General features: G+C 44.4%; 1 protein-coding gene and 1 long non-coding RNA gene across 3 annotated transcripts in view; one reads left to right on the top strand and one right to left on the bottom strand.

Annotated features, from left to right (window-relative positions):
* VWA3A (von Willebrand factor A domain containing 3A) overlaps positions 1-8106 on the bottom strand; it is a 63928-nt gene extending 55822 nt beyond the window's left edge. The window contains exons 1-4 of the mRNA XM_058440813.1: positions 7829-8106; positions 7618-7745; positions 2632-2755; positions 23-147 (exon numbers count right to left, since the gene is read on the bottom strand). Of these exons, the coding sequence (XP_058296796.1) occupies positions 23-147; positions 2632-2755; positions 7618-7631 (263 nt within the window). The 5' untranslated portion in view covers positions 7632-7745; positions 7829-8106. The remainder of the gene's footprint in view (positions 1-22; positions 148-2631; positions 2756-7617; positions 7746-7828) is intronic.
* A 296-nt stretch (positions 8107-8402) lies between these two features.
* The window catches only part of LOC131383816 (uncharacterized), a 51932-nt gene continuing 47958 nt past the window's right edge, over positions 8403-12376 (top strand). For both annotated transcript variants that reach the window (XR_009214155.1, XR_009214154.1), the window contains exons 1-2: positions 8403-8456; positions 10035-10272. This is a non-coding gene — a long non-coding RNA (uncharacterized LOC131383816). The remainder of the gene's footprint in view (positions 8457-10034; positions 10273-12376) is intronic.

Here is a 12376-nt window from a genome sequence, read left to right as displayed (position 1 = left end):
TGAGGAACAGCTTCAGACTTACAGCACTTCCGTGCCCTGGCTCATCAGGTCAGCCAAGGTGAGTTTCTGACACTTTAAACTGTGAGCCGAAAGCCAGTCTTCAGAGTCCTCCCAATCTGAAGACTGGGTCTCGCTCCCCTGCAGCCTCTGCAAGACAAAAGCCAGAGTCAAACAGAGAAGTGGAAAGAGAGGGAAGGAAGAGGTTCCCTTCACACAGATACCCAACGGGTGCCAACTCAGACTGACCCTATCTTTTTTTTTTTTTTTTTTTTTTGACAGGGAGTTTCGCTCTTGTCACCAAGGCTAGAGTGCAGTGGCATGATCTTGGCTCACTGCAACCTCTGCCTCCCAGGTTCAAGCGATTCTCCTGCCTCAGCCTCCCGAGTAGCTGGGATTACAGGTGTGCACCACCACGCTTGGCTAATTTTTGTATTTTTAGTAGAGATAGGGTTTTGGCATTTTGGCCAGGCTCGTCTCAAACTCCTGACCTCAAGTGATCCACCAGCCTTGGCCTCCCAAAGTGCTGGGATTACAGGCATGAGCTGCCGTACCCGGCCCCCTGGTTTGTCCGTTTCAGAGACAGGGCCTCACTCTGTCACCCAGGCTGGAGTGCAGTGGTGTGATCACAGCTCACTGCAGCTTCGAAGTTCTGGGCTCAAGCGACCTTGCCTTAAGTTCTGTGCCTGAGGCCTGCTGGGCCCTCTGTCTCAAAGGGAAATTAGCAAGTGTTGAAGAAGTGTGAAAAACACTCTCATAATTACTGCAAATACTTAGATAGCACTTATTACATGTTAAGCACTTTCCATACATTAACTCATTTAATTTTACAAAGTGGGTTCCATTATGATAACCCCATCTTGCTGACCAGGGAACTGAGGTACAGATAATTTAGGTAATCAGTCCAAGGTCATCCAGCTAGAAACTGGCAGATGTGGAATTCAAACCCAGGCTGTAAAGCTCAAGTCATGCTTCTACCCATGGTACCATGTTGTCCCTCTAAACTAGCACCAAACTGTGACCATCTCCATGAAGGAGTGAGAGGACTGACGGGCAAGATTACTTTCTCATTATGTGATTCAATGCTAACAAATGTCCTGCCCTTGAAAGGCACCACCTAAAATCATAGGTCCCTGTCGCATATCTAGGGAAACACAGCTATCACATGGACACTAGATGTCACTCTTCTCACCTTTCAGACTCAACCCTCTCCCTGGTTGGAAACATTGAGCATGATACTTTCTTTTTTTCTTTTAAGACAGGGTCTCATTTTATTGTCCACGCTGGAGTGCAGTGCCACAATCTCAGCTCACTGCAGCTTCAGCCTCCCAGGCTCAGGTGATCCTCATTCCTTGACCTCTCAAGTAGCTGGGAGGGTAGGCACGTGCCACCACACCTCGCTAATTTGTGTATTTTTGTTTTTTGTGGAAACAGGGTTTCACCATGTTGCCCAGCCTGGCCTCAAACTTCTGGAGTCAAGCGATCCTCCCATCTAGGCCTCCCAAAGTGCTGAGATTACAGATGCGAACGACCGTGCCTGGTGAGCATGGTGGACTTAATAATTCACCTTTCTTCCACCTGTGTTGCTTTTCAGATAATGTCATGTTTTAGGACACAGAGTTTGTATTATTCATACTTGAAGATACACTATTAAACACTATGGATTTTGACTTTAGGCCATGCTGATTATGTAATTCAACTAGTTCATTTGCATAGAGAATGGTAAGATCTTCCTGTTGGAGCAATCCTTTCCCTCTTTCCTTCAGGTTCATCTGCAAGGCAAAGGAGGCCTCAGCTGTGGCTGATAAATATAAGAATGATCCTGTCTACACCTGGGAAGTCATGTATTTTCATATAAAATTAGAGGAAAGATGCATGTCATCAACATCTGAACTCATTACAAGACTTCTTCAGAATCTCAAAACTCAACCTTTCCTCGTCTCCTTTCATTAAACTTGCTTTCCTGCAAGTGCCAGAACCTAAGTAAATCCTGAGTATTTTTCTGATTGTTTAATTGCCAGCATTATACCTGTATTGTTTTTGACTGTCATTTCAAAGGTATCATATTTAAACTCTAGTGTGGGTTAGGTACATGGTTGTGCACTAGCCTTGCTTGAACATGGCAACCACTGATTGCCATTGTGTCCCTGGTAGAATGAATTCTGAGTTCTAGACAATCCACTCACCCTCTTGGGAAGGCACATTGAAGGTCAGCCTAAAATCGTAGTCTGGTTAGAGGTTTATTCTCCTATCATACCCCATTTGTCCAACAGCACTTCCTGAAATGGATTTCTGAATCTTGATTTCAGGGAATCTCAAAAGCAAAGCAAATCTCAGGAAGGGGAATTTTAGAATCAAATGCTTAAGACTTCAGGCCTTGATAACATGATCAGAGTCTTCACATGCTCCTGAATATTTAGTGACGTGGCCAAATAGACTATACAATGTCTATATAAACAGTATAGAGAATTTTCAGTCATTTCTAAAGGCAGATGATTAGAGATAAACGCTTAATTATTCATTTTTCAGTCCTAGAATCCTATGAGAAGGAAGAAATCCCCAGAATTTAACACATTCTGCATTCCCTGAATGATTTGTAGTATCACGACCCAGTTAAAGTGCCATGGTCTTTACCAGTAAGTCCTGCGTCTGGTTAACATGTGTAACCAATAATCCATTGTCCGAATTTTGACCAAGTCCATTCATATTCTTCTGCTTTAGTGGCTTCTTTGAATCTCTGCCAGTGTTTCTCCTAATGCTACAAAACATAAAGTAATTTGATCAATGCCTCAGCACTGGGCATTGCTTTGATACCCCCGGTGCCTCCTCTCTTTGCCCTATAGTCCCTACAAGGATTCTAGAAACATTTTTCTGTGCAGTAACTGAGAAGGGTTCCTGCAGAGTCCTGACAAAATGTAGACTCCAGTTCCATGAGATATTTTATTATTTAGATAACTAAAGCCCTCAGGTGGCTATAAGAAGATTCAATGACCATTTACCCAGTCTCACCCTCAGCTCCCATGAGCAAAATGCTGTTGCTGTTTTCATTTGCAAAATCAGAGAACTAGGCCAGGCGCGGTGGCTCACACCTGTAATCCCAGCACTTTGGGAGGCCGAGGTGGGTGGATCACGAGGTCAGGGGATCGAGACCATCCTGGCTAACATGGTGACACCCTGTCTCTACTAAAAATACAAAAAGTCAGCTGGGCGTGGTGGTGGGCACCTGTAGTCCCAGCTATTCGGGAGGCTGAGGCAGAGGAATGGCGTGAACCCTGGGAGCAGAGCTTTCAGTGAGCCTAGATTGCGCCACTGCACTCCAGCCTGGGAGACAGAGAACATATTTTCTTGACCATGGAAGACATGACTAGTTTGTGTAGCCATTGCAAAACACCCAATGCTTATTTTCCTGAAGAAGAAAAGAATACCAGAAAACAGGATAAATGTGGCATACAGAATAGTTTTGGGGGGTATCTATATTCAGCATGATGTTTCTTTTTCTACATTTTTAAATTAATTTTTTTTTTTTGAGATAGGGTCTCACTCAGTTGCCCAGGCTGGAGTACAGTGGCCCAATCATGGCTCACTGTAGCCTTGACCTCCCAGTCTCAAGCAATCCTCCCACCTCAGCCTCCCAAGTGGCTGGGACTACAGGCACAAGCCACTATGCCCAGCTAATTTTTTCTGTTTACCGTAGAGAAGGGGTCTCACTATGTTGCTTCGGATGGTCTCGAACTCTTGGGCTCAAGTGATCCTCCCACCTAGGCTGGGATTAGGGTGTGAGTCACCATGCCTGGCCACTTTTTAAATTTTATAGACAAGGTCTTGCTCTGTCACCAAGGCTGAAGTAATGTGGTGCTAACATAACTTATGGCAGCCTCGAACTTCTGGCCTCAAGAGATCCTCCTCAGCCTCCCTAAGTCATGGGATTATAAGAGTGAGCCACTGCTCAGCCAACCCTTCTTTAATTAATTCATTCAGTAAATACTTATTGAACACCTACCAGGTATCAGGCATTGTGCTTGGTGCTGAGGATACAATGGTGAACAAGATAAATCTTTCTCAACTTCAACACTTTGACTCTTGGACTGGATCATTCTTTGCTGTGGGGGCTGTCCTAAGCATTGCAGAATGTTTAGCAGCATCCTGGCCTCTACCTATTAGATATCAGTAGCATCCCTCCTCGCTTTTTCCCAATGTGACAACCAGAAATGTCTCTAGACATTGCTTAATGTCTCATGGACAGCAAAATTGTCCCTAGTTGTGAACCACTAAGATAGACATTGTCCTTGTCCTCCCAGCACTTATGTTCTAGAGGGGGAGACTGATATTCAAAAACTAAATAAAATAATTACAAATTGTGGAAAGTGCTGAAGGAACTAAAAGGATAATAGAAAGTAATCAAGGGTCAGGCATGGTAGCTCACACCTACAATCCCAGCACTTTGGGAGGCAGGCTGAGGCAGGAGGTCACTTGAGGCCAGGAGTTCAAGACTAGCCTTGGCAACCCAGAGAGACCCCATCTCTATAAACAAAATAAAGATAAATTAGCCAGGTGTGGTGGTATGTGCCTGTAGTCCCATCTACTTGGGAGGCTGAGGCAGGAGGATCGCTTGAGCCCTGGAGTTCAAGGCTGCAGTGAGCTATGATCATTCCACTGCACTCAATCCTGGGCGATAGAAGGAGATTCTGTCTCTAAAAAATAAATAAGAATCCACACCCAAATCCAATGTTACACCCCCTTTTCTCCCTCCTGCTTAAAACTGATCAAAGCCTTCCCTATTTCTAGGATGGCATCTGAGGACCCTCAAGGTCTGGCTGCTCCCACCCACCCCTCTAGATTTCCCACTTCACCACTGCTCTCCTCTGTGTTCCACAAGGGCCTCCCTTTCCAGTTCCTGGAATTCTCTATAGTTCTTTTAACCACAGGGACTTTTCATGTGCTGCTGTCTTTGCTCTGGAACATTCTTCTCCTTCTCCCCTCCCCTAATCACCTTGACGTTTCAGCTCGAATATTACTTCCTCCAGGAAATCTCCAGCATCCCATTCTATTTCAGTTTCTTTTGTTTTATACAGACTTTCATAGAACTATGCTCTTTTAGGGCAGGTATCTTAATTTGGAATGATACATTCATTAGAGGGATTTTTTAAAATTTGTGTGTCTCTCCCTTTACACTGTAAGTTACATAAGAGCAAGGACTGGCAGATACTCGACAAATATTTTGAGAAGGGAAGGTGAAGGGCCAGGAGGTTGAAAGACTCCCTTGGTTTTTGTTTTTGTTTTTTTTTTTGTGATGGAGTCTTGCTCTTGTCATCCAGGCTGGAGTGCAGTGGCGTGATCTCGGCTGACTGCAATCTCCACCTCCTGGGTTCAAGTGATTCTCCTGCCTTAGCCTCCCACATAGCTGGGATCAACAGGCGTCCACCACCATGCCCAGCTAATTTTTGTATTTTTAGTAGAGATGGGGTTTCACCATGTTGGCCAGGCTGGTCTCAAACTCTTGACCTCAGGTGATCCACCTGCCTTGGCCTCCCAAAGTGTTGGGATTACAGGCGTGAGCCACCACGCCCAACCTGCCTTGTTTCTTGAATTTCTAATTATATATCCCAGGCACGTGTGAGACCTTTCTGCTCTTGGGTTCCATGAGATACCCTGTTTCTTAGAATTCTCTACCTTTTTTTTTTTTTTGCTTCAGCTAGCTCCTTTAGCTTTCTGTTATTTGCAACCAAAAAAATACCAGCTAAGACACAGCAAGTGAGAGACTCTGAATAAAGTTGCAGCTTAAACATTAGAGTGTGTGTTCTTGTGAAATCATTAAATTAAACAGCCTAATAATGGTTTGGCAACTTGCTTTTCTCTTTAAAGTCTGTAATCTTTTATTCAGAGGATGCTTTGTTTTCTGGGAAGCACCAGGATAATATGGCAATGCTTAAAAAAAAAAAAAAAAACTGGCTTTACTTCAGCAAGCTTTCCTGGGAGACTCTAATGGCAGAGACTGTTGAAATAGAAATGCCTCGTAAACACTGGCCGCCCCATAGTCTCACTTCCCTCTTTCCAGCCAGTGATTAACAGCTCTTAATGAATTCAGAGGACTGTATGACTAGATTCTGGGGTGACTGGTGCAGGCTGCTGGAGAAGGGGTTGAACTGCATAAAAATAACAAAACAAAATAGTGTTCCAGAAAGAGCACGGGGCCGGGTGCAATGGCTCATGCATGCAATCCCAGCACATTGGGAGGCTGAGGCAGGGAGACTGCTTGAGCCCAGGAGTTTGAGAGTAGCCTGGCCAACATAACGAGACCCCGTCTCCACATAAAAAAAAAAATATATATATATATAAAATTAGCTGGGCATGGCAGTGTGCACCTGTAGTCCCAGCTACTAGGGAGGATGGGTTGGGCAGGTCATTTGAGCCCAGGAGTTTGAGGCTGCAGTGAGCTGTGATCACAACGCTGCACTCCAGCCTGGGTGTTGGAGTGAGACTCTGTCTCAAACAAACAAACAAACAAAAAAGCGCTGAACCTTTGGTTTCTTCACCTTTAGAATGGAATGGGGATAACAGTAACTGACCTGCTTACTTCAATGCTGTTATCAAGAGGATCAAATGAAATTGAGAAAGTAGAAGTACTTTGTGAAATACCAAGTACTATAAAAATGTAGAATACCATAAAACATGGGCTGCATCTTCAAGCACTTCAGCATATGACATGAAAACAATCATGTGTTTCATGAACATTTATAGAGCGCTCACTGCGTGCCAGAGAGAATGGGTGCTGGGGAGATAGACATGAACAGGACGCAGCCCTTTCCCTCGGGCCTTTGCTCAAATAAAATCTTGTTAGAGAGGTCTTCTGTGAGTACCTTAACTCAAACAGCACCTCCTCCATCCGGCTTTGTCTTTCCTCACAGCATGTTTCACTATATATATGTTCACTTACTTACTTAAAAGTAAATACATTCTATATATTTACTTATCTACTTGTTTTATATTTTCTATATATTTATTTACCGTCTGAACCTCCGCGTACCCCTCCCACATAAACATACTAGAAGTAGATCCATTTGGGCCGGGACTTAGTAATGTTCACTGCTAGGACATTTTTGCATAAAATAGAGTTTAGAACATAGTGGCTGCTCAAAAAACATTTATTGAATAAATTCACTCAGAGCAGGTCCGGAGTTTAGGCAAAGGTGAACTGAATTACCCTGGGGGGTGATTGCAGGAGAGGAAAAGAACAACCAGTCCATGGCAGATGGCATTTTGGTCCAAGGGAGAGAGGGAACCTTGATTATTGGGTGAAAATAATAATAATAATAATAGGAGTCTTTCCTGAACCCCATTTGCTGTCCCCAGGGAGGAAACCACTCCTCCTGTGGAAGTCCTCCTGTCGCTGCCCCTTCACTTTGTCATATGGAGTTGTCATGGCCTGTCTCCTAGACCGGCTCCATGACTTCCTTGTCTAATGGCACCCCCAGCATTTAGTCCAATGCTCGGCATGTAGGGAGTGGACACTTCACACCCCAGCCTCCCTCGATCTTCTCACTCAGTCCAGAGCTTAGTATCTGGCCTCCCCCACCCCCTTTCTCACCACCCCTGTCAACCCTTGTTGACGCTCACCCTCACCTGTATTTCTTCATTTATTTCTCCATCTTTGGGAGAAGGGCTCCTGGCACTCCAGGGCCTTCCTTCTCCTGGATCTTCACTTCTGGTTTCTCCAAGCTCTTCCAAGCAACTCAGCAGTGAGGCTTGCCCTGCGGGAATGTGTTAGCTGGTCTCCAAGGTAACAGACTGCACCACTGCAGCTCGGGACAGGGAAAGGGAAAACGTTCCTCACCCCAGGGAAGAAGTCACCCACTGTGTTGTTGATAACCACTTCTCCCAGGTCACTCTGCTTTTCTCCACCTCACAAAAACCTGGAAGCAGGATTTAGACCTTTTTTCTAATTTCAGAACCTCTCAGTCAGCACAGAACTATGGTTTAGGCCAGTAGAGCCCTGGTGCCTGTGGCCTTCCTGTGGTAGGAACAGAGGAAAGGTTCCAGAGAACTCTGCCACATGTGTCAAAGGTGGTAACTTTCTGTTCCTTCTCAGATTCCTTTGGGTTCCCTGAACACAATCCCCGGGAGAGGTCAGACAGTCCCCTATCCCTACCCAGTCCAGCCCCACCTAAACCTGGCTAATACAGACAAGCTCAGTGACCTCTTCGCATCAGAAGAGATCATCTGCCACAGTGGTTCCTAAGCCTGGATGCCCATGAGAATCACCTGGATTGTTTGCTAAGAAAACATTCCCATTCAGGAGACTGATTCAGAACCCTGAAAAGGTGTGGGAATGTGACCGTTTAACAATGGCCCCAGGTGATTATGATGTAACTAGTCCTTGGCCCATAGCTGGGAACCTCTCTAAACTCTTCTTTTGTAGTGGTCAAGAGGGACAAAGTGATGTCTCCAAAGTCAACCAACTTGTAAGTCGCTAAAGGATCTGTACTTAGTTTTTCATATCCAGGTCATTTCTTAAATCAGTTTTCACTTTCTGAGAGTTTTATAAGTTTTATAAACTTTTAAGTTTTATCAGTTAGAACATGAGGTTTGGTGGTGGCTCATGTCTGTAATCCCAGCACTTTAGGAAGCCAAGTCGGGAGGATTGCTTGAGGCCAGGAATTTGAGATCAGCTTGAGCAACACAGTGAGACTCTGTCTCTACAAAAATAAAATAAAATAAAAATTGGTCAGGTACAGTGGCTTGTGCCTGTAGTCCCAGCTACTTGGAAGGCTGAGGTGGGAGGATCGCTTGAGCCCAAGAGTTCAAGGCTACAGCAAGCTATGATTGCACCACTGCACTCCAGCGTGGGCTACAGAGCAAAACTTTGTCTCAAAAATAAAGAACATATGCCACTTGTGGTAGTCATCATACAGTAGGGAACACCCTTCAGATGTTGACCCCAGCAGCCACACCTGTAGGCCAGGTCAGAAACAACCAACGTGCTCAAAATAGAAACTGCTTATCAACCACTGGTCACCAGGGTTGACAGCACCATGTGTAAGACCATGGCATTTGTTATGTGGCCAGCACCAATAAGGCAGAAAATGAGGAAGATCAGAAAGAGGTAAGGAGGTCATAAGGGGCTGTGAGCAACCAATGGCTACTCAGTGAACAAGAGATGAGGGTCCTTATGCCCATCTTGATGGAAATTTTGGGTGGAAGGGGCTGGCTAATTTTGACACCATTTTTTTTTTTTAGGCATGGGAGCCCCAAGCAGGTCGTCTACCACCCTCACACCTTTCTTTGCTTCCTGGATACATGGGTTTTCAACACTGTGCATAGAAGTAAAGTCTAACACTGGAAACTCTTTGTTCCTGCTTTCTTCTACTTGAGCCTACACAACACACATTCTGAATAGATCTCTGCCAGGTGGATAAAGCAGAGTAAGGCTTTCAGGCTGTATGACTCATCAAGAGGAAAGCTGTGTGGGTACCATCTTTCTTGGCTCCCTTCAGGATGCAGATCATGATGGCACCCATGGAAAGCATCAGAGCACAACAGACATTTCTCCTACCTTAGGCTCTTGGAAATGGATCAGGGTCAACTCATCTCTGGTCTTTTATTTAGGAGCTCTAGTGTGGTCCCATTGCCCAGGAGTATGGTGGGATATATATTTCAGATATTAATTTGTTTTGTTTTCTTTCTTTCCCCCATTTCAAACCAGGAGCAGGTGCTTTGGGTTGGGTTGAGAAGCAGTAGCCTGAAGTAACTGTTTTTTCTGTCTTTTGTAAAACCCTAAGCTAACGAAAAGATTAAAGTGACATGCCAAAGCAGGGGAGGTGAGGAATGTGTTTAATGTCATGAGGAAAGTGGGAGTGTAAAGCTTATTTCAGTTAAAAGAGACAGAAACCCAACTCAAACTGGTTTAAGGAAAAAAAGGAATTTATTTGCTTAAATAACACAAGAATCCAGGGATAGTTCTGGCTTCAGGGATGACTTGATCCAAAAGCTAAAGTGATGTTAACAGAACTGTCTTCCTTTCTCAACTTCCTTTCTTCTAGGATGGCTTGATCAGGAGGCTCTTCAGGTGTGGCTGCCAGCAGTACCAAACTTTTCCTTACAACTTAGCAACTCTAAGAGAAGGACACCTCTGTCTAGGAGTTCCAGCAAAGTCCCAGGCTGGTCACATGCCATGCTAATTTCTGAATCTGTTACGATGACTCCGACCAAGTTTACCTTCTGTGTCGAGCTCTGAAGCCAGAATGTGAAATCGGCCCCATGAAACCACATGGCCTGAAGGTAGGAAAGGAGCGATTTTCCAAAAAGAAAGCCTTTTTTTGAAATCAAAGGGACCATGGTATTAGGCAAACATGCCTCTCAGGAAAGCCAAAGGGGAGATGATATTCTCCCAGACAAATTAAAAAAAAAAATCAGAGATGTAAAAATCAGAGGGAGTAGAAACTTGTTCCACGTTTGGTGGCAATACTTTGGTAAGATGGCAATATCTAAGAGAAAGTGGGTCCTTGGTGCATTCAGGGAAGAGTCCACAGACACAGGAGTTCCCAGCTCACCAAAGTTTATCATTCCCCAAGTGTGAGACGAACACAGTAAAACTACTGCCTCATTTAGCCTGGGACAACTGATGTCTCAGCAGTAACATGTAGACAGATGATCAACTAGTGGGTGGTGGCGGGAGGGTGAGGTGGGGGCTTCCAAATGTTTGAACCATGAACCTCTGCACAACTTAGAGTACTCCAATAAATTCCTACCAGTCCAGTAGAAGGGATCCAGTTGAGTTTTAAGTGCTTTGGGAGTAGGGGTGAGGAGCAGCTGGTTTGGGAAAATTTCCCTGGGTGCTGGAATCCTGAAAGGGCCCCAATAAAATCAATGCCCTCATCTAGATTCATCCATCAAGGAAGTCGGCACTATAAAATACCAATGGGCTGGGGCATGGTGGCTCATGTCTGTAATCCCAGCACCTTTGGAGGTCGAGGCTGGAGGACTGCTTGAGGCCAGGAGTTCAGGACCAGTCTGGGCAACAAAGTGAGACCCTGTCTCTACAAAAAATTTTAAAATTAGCCAGAAATGGTGGTGCGTGCCTGTGGTCCCAGCTACTTGGGAAGCTGAGGTGGGAAGATGGTGGCTCAGGAAGTCGAGGCTGCAGTGAACAGCCAAAAACCAAACCAAACCCAAAAACTGGTGAACAATGATTACAAAGAGAAAGTTCAACAATGAGAGGGGAATGATGGAAGATTAGACACAAACAACTTAATAAGTGGGAAGTTTTTCTTACATTTTTTTTTCTCTCAACAAAGTGGAAAGTGTTTCTAAATAGGGACCACCTTTTATGGTTGTTTGCATTCCACATCCAGAAGAAGCAAACCATAGATTTAGCTGCTCATGTTTGAGCCAAGGAATCATGCAAGCGGGACAAGTTATTTTTATTCCCTTTAGATCAGCCACACTGGCAACACAGGACAGCAAGAGTCCTAGATCTGAAGTCAGGGAGCCTGGCTGTGAAACCCAGATTCACCAGTTGCTAGTTACAGAACCTGGAGTAAGGTGTTCAGCCTTTTGACCCTTGGTTTTGTAGTCTATAAAACACCATCCCGTACTTCACAGGTAGAGGATTAAGATGACATATGGGAAAGCACATAACACATGAATTTACTGTTAGTTTCCTTCTCTAAACGTAGAGAATGCTGCTATTATTTAGCCACAGTGCTTTTGAAAATAGGAATTCCTTTAATAGTTGATACGCTTCAGTTAGAATGTCGGGTTATTATGACATTTGAGAAGTTCTTGTTGTCCAAGGCCTAAGTTCACAGCAGCATTATCTGCAATAACAAAAATCTGGAAGCAATCTCATGTACATCAAAATGGGAAGACACATATTTGATATGTATCAAATGGAATACTATGCATTTAAAATGAGGAAGCTCTATATTTACTGACAGAAAAATCTGCATCACAAATTAAGTCAAAAAAGCAAGCCACTGGGCATGGTGGCTCCCAGCACTTTGGGAGGCCAAGGCAGGAGGAGACTGGGAGATGACCCTGGTCAACATACTGAGACCCCCATCTCTACAAAAAAAAATTTTTTTTAGTTAGCAGGCCGTGGTGGCATGCACCTGTAGTCCCAGCTACTTGGGAGGCTGAGGTGGGTGAATCGCTTGAGCCCAGGAATTTGAGGCTGCAATAAGCTAGGATTGTGCCATTGCACTTACTCCAGTCTGGGTGACAGAGCAAGACCCTGTCTCAGAAAAAAAAAAAAAAAAAAGCAGTGGCAGGTATAGATAATATCTTGCTTTTGTTAAACTGATCAGTAAAATGTCTGTTAAAATACCCAATAAACTGTTAACAGTGGTTATCTCTGGAAGGTAGATTGTGGAGGAGGAAACTT

The sequence above is a fragment of the Hylobates moloch genome, unplaced genomic scaffold (genome assembly GCF_009828535.3).
Source record: "Hylobates moloch isolate HMO894 unplaced genomic scaffold, HMol_V3 SCAFFOLD_6, whole genome shotgun sequence".
In the NCBI taxonomy this organism is placed as follows: domain Eukaryota; kingdom Metazoa; phylum Chordata; class Mammalia; order Primates; family Hylobatidae; genus Hylobates; species Hylobates moloch.
Note: the sequence above shows the minus strand (reverse complement) of the source record. Positions and strands in the feature narration are given on the sequence as shown.